This window comes from Chiloscyllium punctatum, chromosome 2, assembly GCF_047496795.1.
Source record: "Chiloscyllium punctatum isolate Juve2018m chromosome 2, sChiPun1.3, whole genome shotgun sequence".
Lineage (NCBI taxonomy): Eukaryota > Metazoa > Chordata > Chondrichthyes > Orectolobiformes > Hemiscylliidae > Chiloscyllium > Chiloscyllium punctatum.
In genome coordinates this window covers 49017737-49037444 of record NC_092740.1, presented here as the reverse complement: position 1 = coordinate 49037444, position 19708 = coordinate 49017737, and the positions used below count along the sequence as shown (strand labels likewise).

Below are 19708 nucleotides of genomic sequence, written 5' to 3'. Positions count from 1 at the left end.
AGGAGGTGTGGGCGCAGGTTTTACAGTTCCTGCGGTGGCAGGGGAAGGTGCCAGGATTGGAGGGTGGGTTGTTTGGGGGCGTGGACCTGACCAGGTAGTCACGGAGGGAACGGTCTTTGCGGAAGGCGGAAAGGGGTGGGGAGGGAAATATATCCCTGGTGGTGGGGTCTGTTTGGAGGTGGTGGAAATGTCGGCGGATGATTTGGTTTATGCGAAGGTTTGTAGGGTGGAAGGTGAGCACCAGGGGCATTCTGTCCTTGTTACGGTTGGAGGGGTGTGGTCTGAGGGCGGAGGTGCGGGATGTGGACGAGATACGTTGGAGGGCATCTTTAACCACGTGGGAAGGGAATTTGCGGTCTCTAAAGAAGGAGGCTATCTGGTGTGTTCTATGGTGGAACTGGTCCTCCTGGGAACAGATCCGGCGGAGGCGAAGGAATTGGGAATACGGGATGGCATTTTTGCAAGAGGTAGGGTGGGAAGAGGTGTAATCCAGGTAGCTGTGGGAGTCGGTGGCTTTGTAAAAATGTCAGTGTCAAGTCGGTCGTCATTAATGGAGATGGAGAGGTCCAGGAAGGGGAGGGAGATGTCAGAGATGGTCCAGGTAAATTTAAGGTCAGGGTGGAATGTGTTGGTGAAGTTGATGAATTGCTCAACCTCCTCGCGGGAGCACAAGGTGGCGCCAATGCAGTCATCAATGTAGCGGAGGAAGAGGTGGGGAGTGGTGCCGGTGTAATTACGGAAGATCAACTGCTCTATGTAGCCAACAAAGAGACAGGCATAGCTGGGGCCCATACGTGTGCCCATGGCTACCCCTTTGGTTTGGAGGAAGTGGGAGGATTCAAAGGGGAAATTGTTAAGGGTGAGGACCAGTTCGGCCAAACGAATGAGAGTGTCAGTGGAAGGGTACTGTTGGGACATCTGGAGAGGAAAAAACGGAGGGCTTGGAGGCCCCGGTCGTGGCAGATGGAGGTGTAGAGGGATTGGATATCCATGGTGAAGATGAGGCGTTGGGGGCAGGGGAAACGGAAGTCTTGGAGGAGGTGGAGGGCGTGGGTGGTGTCTCGAACATATGTGGGGAGTTCCTGGACTAGGGGGGATAGGACAGTGTCGAGGTAGGTAGAGATGAGTTCAGTGGGGCAGGAGCATGCTGAGACAATGGGTCGGCCAGGGTGGTCAGGCTTGTGGATCTTGGGAAGGAGGTAGAACCGGGCAGTGCGGGGTTCCTGCACTATGAGGTTGGAAGCTGTTGATGGGAGATCTCCTGAGGTGATGAGGTTCTGTATGGTCTGGGAGCTTCCTATTCCAATGCATGAAAAATGCAGCGCAGGTACTTGTCTGCATACCTGAGTTTCTGCAATGGAAGGAAGTACGCTACACTTTGCCATAGGACAGGAAATCATAGTGGCAAAAGTAATTAAAGCTTTACTTATAAAGCATAAATATCTGTCAAATGCTTCGCTCTTTTGCTTTCCTAGAACAAGAACAATACAGCGCAGGAACAGGCCCTCCAAGCCTTTTGCCTTCCAAACTAAAATTGTCTTCACTTCAGGATCCATATCCCTCTATTCTCTTTGACCAGGTGCTTCTTGAATGCTGCTGTTGTGTCTGCTTCTGCTACCATGTCTCACAACATGTGCCAGCCACTTACCGCCCTTTGGATGAAAATCTTGCTTCGCACATCTCTTTTAACGCCACCTCCCCCCCCCCCCCCCCCAAAACCTTGAACCTGTGGCCCCTAGTAATTGACCCCTCCACCCTGGAAAAAAACTCATTCTTTCCACACTATCCATGCCTTTCACAATCTTGTAAACCTCTATCAGGTCACCCCCTCAACCTCCTGCGTTCCAGTAAAAACAAACACAGTCCATTCAACCTTGCTTCATAGCTAAAAATCCCCCATACCAGCCACCATCCTGGTAAACCGTTTCTGTACGCTCTCCAAAGCCTTCACATCCTTCTGGAATGATATACAATATTCCAAGCATGGCCTAACTAAACAATTTGAATGTAATTTTAAATTGTTAAACATCCAGAATTCTAGGCATAAAGCAGTAATTTTGTTAAGTGGGGATCGTCAACATTCATATTGTATCTTACTGTATATCTCAGAAAGCTATGATGCTTTGAAGGGTTGTCACTTATTTATGTATGGAAAGGTGATGGCCATGTTTCCATCCTACGATCCTACAAACAGCAGTAAGATGATTGACGTGTTGAGTTGATTGTTTGTTAAGTTCAGACTATTTGCTCAGATTCCAGGAAAAACCGTTTTGTTTTAAAAGATGCCAGACAAAATTCTGTGTATTTGCTTTTTTTCTGCAGCCTATTCATTTAAGTGCATAGGCCTGTTATTTTTGCATGTCAGATCTTGTGCAACATCTTGTGCTTGACCTGTGCAGGAACCTTAATGGGGGTGGGGAGGCGGGTGTAGGAGGGGGTGTGGGGTTGGCGGGGGGGAAGGCAGTGCATGGCTAATGGCTCAGACAGAGCTTTGATGCTACTGTAACTTTAAGATTTGCCTGAATAATCAGAACAGGTAAGTAGAAACATCAGTCTGTCATATCACATGGTGGACATGACCTCAAGTAACCATTTCCTCACAACAGTATTAATTTTTTAGTTACTATTCTTGATTCTTGATGTGCAACTTAAGTCCAAACCCTTCCTACTCTGAGCAAATATGAACCAAGTCAGAGTGAATTTGAAGTGCCTAAGAAAGTCAGCAGGTCTGGTAGTATCTATGGAGAAAGAAAGTGATGATGTTTAAAGTCAAATGACTTGGCTTCGGAACTGAAAAGTGAGGTGGAAAAGTGATAGGCTTTATCCTGTGGAAAAGAGGCCGGGAGGAGCAGAAGGGAAGATCAGGCGAATGTTATCAAAGGGTGATGAGCTTAAAGGTCACAGGTGTCACAGAACAATAGGCAAAGGGAGTGATCATGGTTGTAGAGGAGGAAGTGAAGTCTAGAGCAGGTGCTCATCGAATATTGGAGAGGTCTGTTAAAAGAAAAATAGAAACTGGGTTTGAGGAGTTGTGGAAATAGGCATTGTAGAGAGAGTTCAGGATCTGAAACTGTTGAATTTAATGTGGAGTCCAGATTGAAGATTGTAAATTAATCAGCAAGTAAGATGCTGTTTCTCCAGCTTTTGCTGAGCTTTACTGTAACACTGCAGCAGAGCCAAGACAGCAATGTGAGCACAAGGGGAAAAAAAAGTACTACATTTGATGTCAGCTTAGTACACAGAACTTGGCATAATTTCTTGCAGTACACAGAAAGTATTCAACCCAAGCAACCAGAACACACAATTCCCCTTGCTCTGTGCCACATACTACACCAGTAGCTGCTGATTTCCTACAGTGCACCTTGTAGACTGCATGTCTTTAGGTATTTCTTGATAAAATATGGAGTGAATCAAATTGACTGATAACTGGCTTCTGTAATATTGGGATCCTCAGGAGGAGGCTATGATTTCTGTTTGAAGATGATTGCAATGTACGGTCAGTTCTTCTATAATGCGGTAGTTGAGTTCTTGTGCAACCCCACATTATGGAAAAATCACGCTTTAGAAACCGCGTTCAAAGTGTTGGTGATGTAATCACTCGTAGCTCACGCATGTTTTAAATTTTCGCACTTTAGAAAGAACATTCCCAATTCATCAATCTCATTACAGCGAATTTGCGTCAACAGAGCGTGTGTTACAGCAGAAAGACCTGAACTTCTGTTTTGTCTTTTACACAGTTGGGCTGGGCTCCCTATCATTTGTGGAATCAGCTCCTCTGTATAGTTAATTTGTGAAGTACCATTCACAACAAGACTGGAGAGTTGTGATCTGATCCATTGGTGGTGGGGTCATTTAGCAATATTTACTGCATGCAGCTTGTTTTTTTTATTTGTTCATAGGATTAGAGTGTCACTAGCTAGGTCTGCATGTATTGGCCATCCCTAATTGCCAAGAGGGGAATTAAGAGCCACCATATTGCACAGGAGTCACATGTAGGCCATGCCAACTAAAGATTGCCAGATTTTTTTCCATAAAGTACATTTAAACAAAACCAACTGGTTTATTACTGACAAATTGGGGAAGTGATGGCCTAGTGGTGTTATTGCTAGACTGTTACCAGAGACTTAGGTAATGTTCTGGGGACCCGGGTTTGAAACCCACTATAGCAGATGGAATTTGAATTCAATAAGAATTTGAAATTAAGAGTCTAATGATAACCAGTTGTCAGGGAAAAAAAAATTGTTCACTAATGCCCTTTAGAATCAGAATCCCTACAGTGTGAAACAGGTTCTTTGACCCATCAAGTCTACACTGACCCTCCACCCAGACCCATTCCCCCATCATTCTACATTTACACTTGACTGAATGCACCTAACCTACACATCCCTGACCGCTATGGGCAACTTAGTGTGGCCAATTCACCTAACCTGCATATCTTTGGATCATGGGAGGAAACCAGAGCACCCGGAGGTAACCCACGCAGACACAGGGAGAATGTGCAAACTCCACACAGGCAGTCTGTCCGAGGCTGGAATCGAACCCAGGTCCCTGGTGTTGTGAGGCAGCAGTGCTAACCACCGAGCCATCACGCCACCCCTTTAATAATTATAGTCTGGTGTTGTGTACCCTTGGAAAATTGGTGATTCAGGAAAGGTCATTGGAGCTAAAATGGCAAATCTGATTTCTCTCCACGGATGCTGTCAAACCTGCTGAGATTTTCCAGCAATTTCAGTTTTGTTTCAGATTTCCAGCATCCGCAATCGTTTGGGTGTTCTGTGCCTGAGATGCAGTACAGGATAACATTTGTGTAGCCCTGTGTTGTAGCTTGACCAGCTTTGGAAACTGGAAGTAGAGCAAGGAGGTTTTCTCCAAACACAAAACCTTGCTGATGCTGGGAATCTGAAATAAAAGCAGAACCTCCTGGAAACACACTGTTCAGAGAAAAACAGTTAATATTTTAGGTGAATGGCAACTTTTCTGAATTTTATTAACATTTTTCTTGGCAGTTAACTCAAATCTAATTCAAACATGAATTCATTAATTGGACTATCTAAACCAGACGTCGAAGGTTGATAGTGAAGTAGCTGTACATGTAAGATCACTTTAACACCTGCAAAAACACTTTCTGTTCAATGTTCAAGGCTACGTTTCAACCTTATTTCTTGTGAACCTCAAACACATCATCACAGGACTCCATTTGACTAGTCACAGCAGCGTTTTCAACTGGACTGGCAACATAAACCTGGTCTTATCCTCATAGAATGGTAACAGCACAGAATGAGGCCATTTATTCCATCATATGTATGCCCATTCTCTGTGGGAACAACTTAACTAGGACCTCTATTTCTCTGTGGGCCTGGCTTTTCCTTTCTCCTCACTGAATGATTCATTTTTTCGGTGACCTTCCTCTTCTTAAAAACTGACTGGACTTCTGTGTATTATCATCATTTGCTGTTTTTATTTCATTGATTAACCGTCAGAGATGAGAGCCTTAGCTAATTATTGCTCAGCTTTAGGCATTAAGCCCAATTATACTAACCACAGCACATACTAGCTGAGGTCAGCTATCCCAACATACACAAGTGTTAGATATTTCCTAGTCTGCATTGCTCAATATCATACCATTCAGTTCATTTATGTATTAATCCATCGGGAATGTTTTCTTTGATGGAAGTTGGTTTAACTTGGAGCAGGTTTTGAGTCTGCAGAGTCCAATGCTTCCCACTCTTCCAGGGAGTAACACTGAACTCCTAGGTCAATTAAATATTGAAGAATTTCAGACTTTTTCTTATCAAATGTTCACTGAACTAGTAAAACCTGCTGACTCAGAAATTGAAAAACCGGTTGTTCATTATGAAAAGTATGCCTTGTATTTTAATTCTTCAGTACTTGCTTTGGTGAGTGAAAATCACAGTAGGTATTTTATATCAGAAAACTGGTACTGTAGTCATACAGCTTTCTTGAAAGCTGTTTTCAATCTTTTTTTGTTCATTGGGAATGAAAATTCGCCGCTGTGTTTAACAGCATATGAAGAGGATCACTTCCTTGCTTATCCTAACTCTCCCATGAACTAATCAATTGTTTTTCAGATGGTTCTGAAAGAAATGCTGGGAAGGTCCAAATGTATCTTCAAATTGGAAGTTAGTGCATTGCAGACAGTTTATTACAATACATGGCATGGTTGAAATCAGGTGCAGTTGCAGAAAGTTTGGGAAAATAAAACGTTGGCGTGATGCATTCAAGCTACAGATATTGCAAACTAAAATATTCCATTCTTCCAAACTGAGAAACCTTCTCATTTCGAATTTGATCAATGGACATGAGCAACTATTGTATCATTTGCATATTGATTTAACTTATACAAGTGCCAAAAGGGTTTACCAGATATCTACAGCTAGTAGCAGTAAGCAAATACGTGAACCAGAGACATGATGAACAGAGACTGGGAGGCTCAAAAAGTACAAGAAAACGTAAAGGTCTTTTTAAAGGTGAAGAAATGGAGAAATCTGAATTATCTCATCTAAAACGGTACTACATTGTTTCAATATGTGGAAAATGCCACAGAAAATTCACTTCCTCTGTTTCCTTTGTATTCAGTGGAAGAAATTCATAGGCACTCTAACCCTTTTAAGACATTTTTATGTTGTGACGTCTGTCACATGACCATTGCTTTTGGAATCATTTATTAATCCTGGCCTTGGGCTATTCCCTCAGTTATTTTTCTTCCATCATTTTTAGAAGTTTTGGACTTCTGCCAAGCTTTTGGGAACAGCATTGCATCTGTGTTTTCTTTGTTTTATTAAAACTTCTTGGGAAAAGTGCTGGCCTTGTTTTGTAGTGATTGAAGTTTTTGGTCAAAACATCTCACTGGCCAAATTTTAAAACCACTGAACTTAAGTCTCTGAGGAATTTAAATTTTTTGCTGGCATTGTCCAAGTTTTCATCACCATGACCAACGTTCAGGGTTTTTTAGCGTTTCCCAATGTACCTGGTATTTTAAGAGCCACCTAAGCTGAGGCAGTTTCTTGACCAGGTCAAAGAAAGCAATGAATTGCTACATGAAAGCTAGATGGCTAAAATAGAATTATTTTGCACTAATGCTTATTAGGGAGGAACCTACGATGGCAGCAGAAGATGAAGTTCAATGGCCAGGTTCGAAATCATACTGATGTAGGTTGGGCAAGGAATCAACACTTCTAGGAAAGAAATCAAATACCTAGAACTTCAAAAAATAATTTGAGATCAGAATCACTTCATAATCATTGTTTGAACTCCAGGTTAAAATATAATATTTACAAATGTAAAACTTTTCTGCCTTTCCGAGTCTTGTTTTTTGGCAAAGGCAACATAGTTGTAACTGCCCTGACTTTAACAGTGCACCAGTCTTTCTGCCTTTACCAATGGAAGTGTTTCCACTGGCTCCAAATGATTATAATGGGAACTGGTAGCCAGATGTGTAGACTTGGAAAAATATTGCGGGACAAATATAAATAAAAAAAAAACAAAAATACATCCTTGTCAACGCTTACAGAAAAAGCTTACCTTTTATGGGAATTTACGTGCTCAGTTGGCTTCTGTTTTTGCTTACAAAACAAGTAACTTCTGTATTTTGAAGAGTAATTCTTTAAGGATGTGTCGAGGCTATAGATGCACTTTTTATTTCATGCTGTAACAAGGCTTAGAAACACTAGTAACATCTTCTGAATGTGTTAAAGTGTCTGTTTGGATGTGGGGTAACTTTTGAGAGCTTTTTTTATATTATATGTTGCATTTTGTTTTGATAGGTTTCTAATATGAATAGACATTCATTGTTATGTTGTTTTAATTAAAGTGCTGTTTATTGCAACATTTTCAGCATCATTTTAAGATTTCTCATTTATAACAAAATTATATGTAGTAGCAACAATTCTTTTAAACAATATGGTAATATTATGTGGACCCTCTTTTCCCTGCTGTCTGTGCTCCAATTAGTCTTCAACTCACTCCCAGGTATATTGTTTAGTACAGTATGCTAAGGTTTGTAGATTTGCACAAGAGATGTTGATGCTGTTACTTATTTTAGATATATCACATTACTTGATTGATAGTGTGGTGTACATTATACATTTTCAGCATACATTTTAATGAATAAATTGGAGGTTTGGAAGTTTCATATGGTGGAAAATAATGATTTAACAATTTAAAGTAAGGCAATTGGCAATCTGGATTCTATTTTCAACTCACTACGTCCAGTCATAATGTAAAATCCACCTCCCACAGTTAATAGGCTGTGTAATACAAATTGGTTGTGTCAATGGGCAAGTATTAAAAGTTAGCATCAACTATTTCTTGTTATCTAATTTCTTGGCTCCTACGTTGTTTCAAAAATGGGCCATTCTGCCTGTTCTGAGATGATTTTGGCTGTTTTGTAACCCAACACACACATTCATTTTTTGACGCATATTCATTGATATTGTTGGTTAAGAAATTGTAACAATGTCAGATTTACAACAAACAATTCATTTTGCATTAATTAAGTGGACAAAAGTTCCACATTTCTACACTCTGCATAATAATTTTGTACTGTGTGATGATTAGACCTTCTTGAATGTTTCAAAATAAATTTGCTGTCTGCACAGATGGTAAAACACTTTGTGATGTCAGTCCTGGTGCTCTTTAAATTGTTTTTCATGTGAGTGTAATACAACTGATGAAAATGGCACTGATTCTAGAAATTAGTGCACAGTAAACTCGAACAACTAGTATATCTATGACAGGGTAGTTTGAACTGTTTACTGTGTTGTCATTTCCCTATCCTATAATACATATATTTATTTATTTTTCAAACACTTCCTGATGCTCCCTTAAATGCTCCCTTAAATCTGCATCAACAGCCACTTCTGGTGAAACATTCTTGAAATTTCTTGAAATTCTAAAATTTATGAATGGGTACATCTCAGTGCAAGTGCCAAGTTATACCCAAAGGAGACCTCTACTGCGAATGGAGTTGTTTGTATCGGGGAAGGTTCCATTGACTGTCTGATAATGCCCAGTACCCGTATGACTAGTTGTGCTACTAGTACTTGCATCATACCAGGGAGGCCAGAAGATTGAGCTGAAGGGTACTTGGTCTGGAGGAAGCAATTCTGAATCTCTCTCTGCGAGAAAGGTATACTCATTGATTACCCCCAATTCCACCATCCCCACTGCCCTAACCAAACCAAGGAAAGATTATTACCTCTTTACCTCTTAAGGTTTCAGGGTCTATATGGTGCCTTTGGCATGGAGTGCCTAATGAAGGGCTTATGCCCGAAACATCGATTTTCCTGCTCCTTGGATGCTGCCTGACCTGCTGTGCATTTCCAGCACCACGCTGTTGACTTTGATCTCCACCATCTGCAGTCCCTACTTTCTCCCTGCCTTTGGCATGGGCTCCACTTTCAGCTATTCAGCTAACATCAATCATAGCTCCGGTTCCCATCAAGAGGCCACATCATGGGAACTGATGTTGCCACATTTCAACTGGTGGGAGGCTCTACTGCACTATCATCCATTAGTGCCCCTGAGTCTACTCCCAATCATCAGTAAAGTAGCAACACACTACTCACTGATACACAGTTTGGGTCCTGCCAGGGACACACAGCTCCTGACCTCATCATAGTTTCGGTTCAACATGGACAAAAGAGCTGAATTCCACAGGTGAAGGTGACAAGCCCTGACATCAAGGCTGCATTTGATCGAGTCAAGGAGCCCTAATGAAACTAGAATCAGTGGAAATTGAGGGAAGACACTCCACTGCTTGGACTCATACCTGGCGCATAGGGAGATGGTTTTATTTGTGGAAGTCAATCACCTCAGCTCCAGGTCACCTCTGTGAGAGTTGTAGTATCCCAGGCTCAATCATCTTCAGCTGCTTCATCACTGACCTTCTCTCCATCATAAGGTCAGAACTGGGGATGTTTGCTGATGACTGTACAATGTTCAGCACTATTTATAACTTCTCAGATACTGAAGCAGACTGTGTTCAGGTGCAACAAGGGGCTTGGGCTGACAAGTGGCATGTGGCATTCACACCACACAAATGCCTTCTTCAATAAGAGACAATCTAACCAGTATCCTTTAACATTCAATAGTGTTACCATCACTGAATTCCCCACTGTTAATATCCTGGGTGTTACCATTGACCAGAAACACTTTTGGATTTGCCAGATAAATACAATGGCACCAGAACAAGTCAGAATACAGCAGTGAATAACACACTTGCTGACTCTCCAAAGGCATAAGTCAGGAGTCTGATGGAATTCTCCCCACTTGGCTGGATGGGTGAGCTCCAAAACACTCAAGAAGCTTGACACCAGGACAAAGCAGCCCACTTGATTGACACTATATCCACAAGCATTCATTCGCTCAACTACTGATGCTCAGCAGCGGCAATGTGTACTATCTGCAGGATGTACCGCAGAAATTCCCCAAAGATCCTTCGATAGCACCTTCCAAATCCACAAACACTTCCATACACAAGGATAAGGATAGTAGATACATGGATACAAGTTCACCTCCCAGACACTTACTATCCTCACTTGGAAATACATCAGCCTTCCTTCAATGCTGCTGGGTCAGAATCCTACAATAGCTAACAGCATTGTGGGTATACCTAAAGCATATGGACTGCAGCAGTTCAAGAAGGCAGCTCAGCACCGCCTTCTCAAAGGAGATTAGGGATGGATGATAAATGCTAGCCGGCCAGTGACGCCCATCTCCCATAAAGAATAAAATGAATCAGAGAATGGTTACCGTGCAGAAAGAGGCCATTCGACCCACTGTGTTTGCTGTAGCGTGTTAAATGAACATCATTATTTAATGCCAATCTCCTACCTTTCATGATACCCTTGCACAAATTATCATCCAGTGCTGTTTTGAATGCTTCAATGAACTTGCCTCCAACACGCCTCCACCACACTTGCACTACCCTAACTACTTACTGAGGGAAAGAGCTTTTTGTGCTTCTTTTACAGGAACAGTTTCTCCTTATCTGCTCTATTCAGATCACTCATGATAATGTAAGCTATCTGAAATCCTCTTAGCAGCCTTCTCTTGAAGAGAACACATAGATTTTTTAAAGGGAGATCAGATCTAATTTAATTGAGGTTTTTGAAGATGTGACCGGGGACAGATATTCGCAGGTTAAGGGACGGCTGGAAAATGGGAAGCCTTCAAAAAAAAAGAGATAACTAGAGTCCAGCGATAGTATATTCCTGTTAGGGTGAATGACATGCTGGTAGGTATAGGGAATGCTGGATGACTGGAGAAAATTAAGTTTTGGTTAAAAAGAAGGAAGCATATGTCAGGTATAGACAACAGAGATCAAGTGAATTCTTAGCGTATAAAGGCCGTAGGAGTCTACTTAGGAGGGAAATCAGAAAGGCAAAAAAGGGACATGAGATGGCTTTGGCAAGTAGGGTTAAGGAGAATCCAAAGAGATTCTGTAAATACATCAAGGACAAAAGGGTAACTAAGGACAGAATAACGCCCCTCAAAGATCAGCAAGACAGTCTATGTGTGGAACTGCAGGAGATGGGGGAGATTAGATTAGATTACTTATAGTGTGGAAACAGGCCCTTCGGCCCAACAAGTCCATAATGACCCTCCGAAGAGCAACCCACCCAAAGCCATTCCCCTACATTTACCCCTTCACCTAACACTACGGGCAATTTAGCATGGCCAATTCACCTAACCTGCACATGTTTGGACTGTGGGAGGGAACCCACGCAGACACAGGGAGAATGTGCAAACTCCACACAGACCCTAATCAGTCTGAGGCGGGAATTGAACCCAGGTCTCTGGTACTGTGAGGCAGCAGTGCTAACCACTGTGCCACCCATATTAAATGAATATTTTGCATCAGTGTTTACTGTGGAGAAGGACATGGAAGATATAGAATGTGGGAAAATAGATGGTGACATCTTGAAAAATGTCCATATTACAGAGGAGGCAGTGCTGGATGTCTTAAAACGCCAGGAGAAAGTGAGGACTGCAGATGCTGGAGATCAGAGCTGAAAAATGTGTTGCTGGAAAAGCGCAGCAGGTCAGGCTGCATCCAAGGAGCAGGAGAATTGACGTTTCGGGCATAAGCCCTTCTTCAGGTGAAGAAGGGCTTATGCCCAAAACGTCGATTCTCCTGCTCCTTGGATGCTGCCTGACCTGCTGCGCTTTTCCAGCAACACATTTTTCAGTTCATGTCTTAAAACGCATAAAGTTGGATAAATTCCCAGGAGCTGATTAGGTGTACCCTTGACCTCTGTGGTAAGCTAGGGAAGTGATTGCTAAGCCAGTTGATGAGATATTTAGATCATTGATAGTCACAGGTGACATGCTGGAAGACTGGAGATTGGCTAACGTGGTGCCACTGTTTAAGAAAGATGGTAAGGAAAAGCCAGGGATCTATAGACTGGTGAGTCTGACATCGGTGGTGGGCAAGTTGTTGGAAGGAATCCCGAGGGACAGGATTTACATGTATTTGGAAAGGTAAGGACTGATTAGGGATAGTCAACATGGCTTTGTGCATGGGAAAACATGTCATACTATCTTAATTGAGCTTTTTGAAGAAGTAACGAAGAGGATGGATGAGAATAGAGTGATGGGCATGACCTATATTGACTTCAGTAAGATGTTCAACAAAATTCTTCATGGTACACTGGTTAGCATGGGTAGATCAATAGATGACAGGCAGAACTAGCCATTTGGATACAGAACTGGCTTGAGGCCAGACGGCAGTGGTAGAGTGTTGCCTTTCAGACTGGAGGCCTGTGACCAGTGGTGTGCCACAAGGATTGATGCTGGATCCACTGCTTTTCGTCATTTATATAAATGATGTGGATGTGAACAAAGGAGGTACAGTTATTAAGTTTGCAGGTGACACCAAAATTGGAGGTGTAGTGGACAACGAAGAAAGTTACCTCAGATTACGACGGGATCTTGATCAGGTGGACCAATGGGCCGAGGAGTGGCAGATGAAATGTAATTTAGGTAAATGTGAGGTGGTGCATTTTGGAAAAACAAATCAAGGCAGGATTTATCCACTTAATGGTAAGGTCCTGGGGAGTGTTGCTGAACAAAGAGACCTTGGAGTGCAGGTTCATAGTTCCTTGAAAGTGGAGTCTCAGGTTGCTAGGATGGTGAAGAAGGTACTTGATATGCTTTCCTTTATTGGTCAGACCATTGAGTATAGAAGTTGAGAGGTCATGTTGCAGGCCACATCTGGAATATTGTGTGCAATTCTGGTCTCCCTGCTATGGGAAAGATGTTGAGAAACTTGAAAGGGTTCAGAAAAGATTTACAAGGCTGTTGCCAGGGTTGGAGGATTTAAGCTACACAGAGGCTGAATAGGCTGGAGCTGTTTGCCTAGATTATCGGAGGCTGAGGGGTGATCTTATAGAGGTTTATAAAATCCTGAGGGGTATGGATAGGGAAAATAGACAATGTCTCTTCCCTGTGGCGGGGGAGTCCAGAACTAAAGAGTATAGGTTTAGGATGAGCGGGGAAAGGTATAAAAGAGAACTAAGGGGAGACGTTTTCATGTAGAGGGTGGTGCGTGTATGGAATGAGCTACCAGAGGAAGTGGTAGAGGCTGGTACAATTACAGCATTTAAAAGGCATCTGGATGGGTATATGAATAGCAAGGGTTTGGAAGGATATGGGCCAAGTGCTAGCAAATGGAACTAGATTAGGTTGGGATATCTGGTCGGCATGGATGAGTTGAACCGAAGGGTCTGTTTCTGTGCTGTGCATCTCTATGACTATGACTAAATATATTAATCAGGGTAGTGCAGTTAGTGTGGTTTACATGGATGTTATTAAAGCCTTTGACAAGGTCTCACATGGAAGGCTGGTCCAAAAGTTAAGACCCCATGGGGTCCAAGACAAGTTGGCCACCTTGATCCTAAACTGGCTTCTAAACAGGAGACAAAGGGTTATGGTGGAGGGATGTTTTTGTAGTTCAACGCCTGTGATCAGCAGTGTACCACAGAGATCGATGCTGGGACCCTTGCCGCTTGTTAAATGCATTCATGAATTGGTTGTCAGTGTAGAAAGCTTAATTAGCCCTTGCTGTCGTGCTCTATGATACTATTAATAAAGCTGAGATACTCTCCATATTGCTTGCTGTTTTTGCCTATTCTGCTACTTTTATATACCCAAGGCCTCTCTGCTCCTGCAAGCTCTTGGAATTGTACCCCTTATTTTAAATTCCCTTTCAATGTTCTTCCTCCAAAAATGCATCGCCTTACACTTCTCTGCATTGAAACCTAGGCAAGCCCATGTCATTCCAGGAGATTCCAAAATCATTTACAGAAACAGCTGCAGCTTTTCAGAAACTCTAACTGCTCAGTGGGAAAAGTCTCTTATAATTTACTTTTTCATTTTTTTGAGAATCAGATCTTACTTTTCATTACCAACTCCAGCATGATGGTGGTGGAGTTGGGCCTCTGAGCCCGGGCCTCGTCTGTTCTGTCTGCTTTTCTTTTCATTTTTTTTTGTCTTATATTTCTCTCTCTTGTTTTTTTTCTCTCTTCTATTTTGTCTTGCTTACATCTTGGTAAAACCTCAGTCAAGGCGATAGCATTGGTGGTGGCGAGTGGGCCCAGCAGCTCAGACTTGAGTAGGCCCAGCAGCGCAGACTAAAGTAGGCCCGATGGCACAGACCCAAGTAGGCCCAGCAGTGCAGACTCGAGTAGGCCTAATGGCGCGGACCTAAGTAGGCCCAACAGCGCGGACCTAAGTAGGCCCAACAGCGCAGACTCAAGTAGACCCTGCAGCGCCGACTTAAGTAGGCCCAATAGCATGGATTCACGTAGGGCCAACGGCGCGGACCCAAGTAGGCCCGGCAGTACAGACTCAAGTAGGCCTGATGGCACAGACCCAAGTAGGCCCAGCAGTACAGACTCAAGTAGGCCTGATGGCACAGACCCAAGTAGGCCCAGCAGTACAGACTCAAGTAGGCCTGATGGCACAGACCCAAGTAGGCCCAGCAGTGCAGACTCGCAGCGACATTGGAAAGATTTTTGGTTCTGGCTGATTCTGCATTGTCAAGGCAGTCCTAGCTCATTGTAGCTGTGGCCGAAGTGAGTTTGTGTTTCCAGTGGTGTTTACGTCCAGCGCAGATTCATGGAGTCAGCAACAGAGACGAGTTTGGGCATCAGCAACGACTTGCATTGGCGAGGTGGGTCCCAAAGCGGATCAACATCGGCGGTGTTGACTTTGAGCTGGCGTGAAACCCAGTGGCATCAATGACATCTGCTTTGATGAGGTCCATCGAGGCCTCACAGTGTTGAAGTGTCGGTGGAGGTGAAATGGCACCAAAGAGTGGTGACTTTGCTCCAGCACTAGTGAAGTGGCAAAGGGGACTCATGCCTAACCACTAAGCCCCTGGGCCATGGCCCATGATGGAGCACTTAACAAGAAGGACTGTGAAGTTGGATACTTCCTTCATTTTTCTGCCTTTATGTTGTATGTTTTGGTTTATTTTCTGTGTTTTAAATAGCACCGGTGAGTGGGGAAACTATACAACACTTTTCACTGGATTTTGTATCAACACGCACGCGACAATAAATAAATTCAAATCAGTTTGAAAATGATACTTTCAAACCTTTCCATAATCCTGAAAATTTCTCATGCTCCCTATTCCTTGTGACCTCCTCTGCTCTATTAAAAAGGATAAAGTTTTCACACTTTGCTCCATTTTTCATTTTTGTTGCAATTATGACTGTTCACTCTGTGCTTTGTTTCAACATTCCTTCTATAATGGATTACCTTGAATATATGGGAGCGCCATCACACATACGCTTTCTTCTAAACCATTTGTATTCCTGACTTTAAACTATATCAAGCTTTCACTCTCATAGGGTCAAAGGCATTATGGGATGGGCTTAGCCAGGGCCATCCACATGCCAGCAAGGAATTTTAAAAATGATCTAATTATAATTAACTGCTGTACATTCAGTGAAAGACCAACATTTATATTTCTCCAGAGTTTCCGCCCTAAATTACAGCAATCAAGAGCCTGTATCTTCAAAAGTCAAACTCCATATTCTTCAAAAATGTAGAAGTTTTGTCTCTCCATTCGGATGAATATATATAGTTTCATGAATCATTTCAATGTTGTGCACATTTGTACAAAATCATGCAAACTTTGACCCTTTCATCATAAGTATGCTTTCCATTCCACTTATTTTGTTTGCTATTTTTTCTTATTTCTTTACCTTCTGAACCTCTCCTTTATTTTTGCATAATGTACATCATTATAACCCTCTTAAACACATTAGTTTTGACTGCTATGACCTATTACATATTTATTTTTAATCTAACTGTTTGTGCTCTTAGAGTTTGTGTTTTCCCTTGCTTTTCAATTTAAACATCGTTCGGTTCTAAGATTCCTAAATTGAAAAACATTCATTAAAATTACAATAACATAAAGAATACGTTAAAAATCTTGGAATGTGTATAATGGACACAATAGGGATTCCAGGATGAGTTCGGAGCTAGCACAGATAATATGTGTTGAATTGTAGCTTCATGTGTTAAAGCTTCTTTGAAACAATCATCTGGTTTTTTAACTATCCTTTTGTATTTATTTGTCCAGGAACACCATTTACTTGGTCAACCTTTTTTTGTTCTCCATCCTTGTCGAACATCTGAATTAATGACTTCAATAATGGGTGCCACACAGGAGCAGAGGTAAAGTGTTTAAATAGAGAGTCTGTTGAGCTGCAGCAACTGAACGCAGGTGAATTAAAATGCATTGAATTACTATTAGGACAATGGATATGGATGATAGCTTTTTTAAGCAATTAGATTAACAGTTTAGATAAGAACAAATGGATTTCTAACTCATCTGACTTAATAAAAAAGAGTAAGTGTGGAGGATAAAACAGGACAGTTAACTGTTGAATACAAATATTTCTGCAGTTTTCCCGGAATATGAATTGCATGGCATTTACAAATGTGCAGTAAATAAAAATGATCATGGCTTTCATTATAACTAAAACTGGGAAGGATGGATAGCACCTAAACTGGAGGGACACAAATATCCTGGCAGGGAAATATTGTGGTGTGTGGTGGTAACCGGAGCAGCAGATCAGTAAGTATAAAGACTGGGGAAGACCTTGAGACTAAGGCAAATATAGCTAATAGGAAGAGCGGTCAGGGAGAGGCTGCTAAACTCAGCCGAACTGGAGACTTAGACTTCAATACAGGAAGTACAACAGGTAAGATGGATGAACTTAGAGCCTGCATTAATGCATGTATTTATAATGATGTTGTTATCACAGAGACATTGTTGAAAGAGGGACTGAAATGACAGTTTAACATTCTGGGATATTGATGTTTTAGATGAGGCAGAGTAGGAAGCAAAAGAGGTGGGGGAGTTATGTTGAGGGATAACACCCTAGAGGGATCTTACAGTGAGTCACTATGGATAGAGCTCAGGAATAGGAAGGGTGCAATCACAATGTTGGGATTGTATTACAGACCCCCAGCTGCCAGTGGGAGATCAAGGAAGAGATATGCAGTCAGATTCTGGAAAGATGTGAACATAACAGGATTGTTGTGGTGGATGATTTTAATTTCTTCTATATTGACTGGGACTCCCTTAGTGCCGGGACTTTGGGTGGTGAGCAACTTGTTAGTTGTGTCCAGGAGAGTTTTTTGAAACTGTATGTGGATAGTCCAATGAAGGATAGGGCCATAACACACCTGGTTTTTGGAAATGAGACTGGCCACGTGATTAAAGTTTCAGTGGACGGAGCATTTTGAGAACAGAGACCATAATTCTGTAAGTTTTTGGATTCTTATGGGTAAGTGAATCTAGGATGAAGGTGTTAAATTCAAGGAAGGCCAAATATCAGCACATTAGGCAAGAATTGGAGAATGTGGATTAGGAGCAGCTCTTTGAGGGTCAGTCCACATCTGACATGGGGGAGTCTTTTAAAGAATGTAGGACAGGCATTTGAAAATGAAGGAGAGGAATGCCAGGATTGAGGAAACTTGAATGACAGGAAATTATCAGCTTGGTCAAAAAAAAGGAAGCATACTTAAGATCTGGACAACTAAAAACAGACAAAGTCCTCAAGGAATATAGAGAAAGTAGAAAGGAGCTCAAGCAGGGAGTTAGGAGGACTAAATGGGGCAATGAAATGTCCTTGGTCAGCAGTGTTAAGGAGAATCCTTCAGCGTTTTATACATATATTAGAAGCAAGAGGCTAACTAGGGAATGTGTTGGTCCTCTCCACAACAAGAATAAAGGAGGGAGGTTTTGTGCAGGGAGAGAGGAAGTGGGTGAGATCTTTAATGAGCTGAAAATGTGTTGCTGGAAAAGCACAGCAGATCAGGCAGCATCCAAGGACCAGGAGAATCAACGTTTCGGGCATGAGCCCTTCTTCAGGAATTCCTGAAGAAGGGCTCATGCCCGAAACGTCGATTCTCCTGCTCCTTGGATGCTGCCTGATCTGCTGCGCTTTTCCAGCAACACATTTTCAGCTCTGATCTCCAGCATCTGCAGTCCTCACTCTCTCCTAGGAGATCTTTAATGAGTACTTTACATCAGTATTCACCAAAGAGAGGGACGTGGGGAATTTTGAGGTTAGGGAAAGGTGTGTGAATACTCTTGAGCAGGTCAACATTATGAATGAGGAAGCGTTGGGTATCTTGAAACACATTAAAGATAGACAAGTTGCAGAGCCAGATGGGATCTATCCCAGAATACTGTGGGAGGCAAGGGAGGAAATAGCTGGGGCCTTAGCAGATATTTTTGCATCCTCTGTGGCCTTGGGTGACTGACGTTCCAGAGGGTCGGAGAATAGCCAATGCCATTCCTTTGTTTAAGAAGGGAAACTGAGATAATCCAGGTAATTACAGGCTGGTTAGCCTGACATCAGTGCTTTGGAGGTTGTTGGAGAAGATACTGAGAGGCAGGATTTATTCACATTTGGAAACAAATGGAATTGTTAGTGATAGGCATTGTGTGGGAAAACTCATGTCTTACCAAATTAATTGAATTTTTTGAGGAGGTGAAAAGAATGATTGATGAGGGAAGGGTAGTGGATGTTGTCTACATGGACTTAATAAGGCATTTGATAAGGTACCTTATGGCAGACTGATACAAAATGTTGAGTCACTTGGGATCTGGGGTGAGCTGGCTAGGTGGATACAAAACTGGCTTAGCCATAGAAGACAGAGAGTAGCCATAGAAGACAGAGAGTAGCAATCGAAGGGTGTTTTTCAGAGTAGAGATCAGTAACTAGTGGTGTTCTGCAGGAATCAGTGCTGGTAACTTTGTTGTTTGCAATATATGTAAATGACCTGGAGGAAAATGTAGACAGTCTGATTAGTTAGTTCAGATGACACCAAAATTGTCAGAGTTGCAGATAGTTAGGATTGTCAAAGCATACAATGGGATGTAGATAGCTTGCAGATTTGGACAGAGAAATGGCAGATGGAGTTTAATCTGAACAAATGTGAGGTGATGCATTTTGGAAGATCAAATTCAGGTTATATAATAAAGAGCAGAATCCTTCAGAGCATTGACATACAGAGGGATCTAGGCATACAGACCCACAGATCCCTGAGAGTGGCAACACAGGTGGATAAGGTGGTCAAGAAGGCATACAGCACACTTGACTTCATTAGTCAGGTAAACTTGGTAAGTTATGTTATGGCTGTAGAAAACATTAGGCCA

At 42.3% G+C, this 19708-nt stretch overlaps 1 protein-coding gene across 9 annotated transcripts in view; it reads left to right on the top strand.

The window, feature by feature from the left end:
- The window catches only part of atg10 (ATG10 autophagy related 10 homolog (S. cerevisiae)), a 229008-nt gene that overhangs the window by 191717 nt on the left and 17583 nt on the right, over positions 1 to 19708 (top strand). For 8 of the 9 annotated variants that reach the window (XM_072582465.1, XM_072582484.1, XM_072582500.1 and 5 more), the window contains one exon: positions 16616 to 16710. The exons of the other annotated variant lie outside the window; for it this stretch is intronic. In XM_072582465.1, coding sequence (XP_072438566.1) covers positions 16616 to 16710 — 95 coding nt within the window. The remainder of the gene's footprint in view (positions 1 to 16615; positions 16711 to 19708) is intronic. 9 annotated transcript variants of the gene reach the window in all.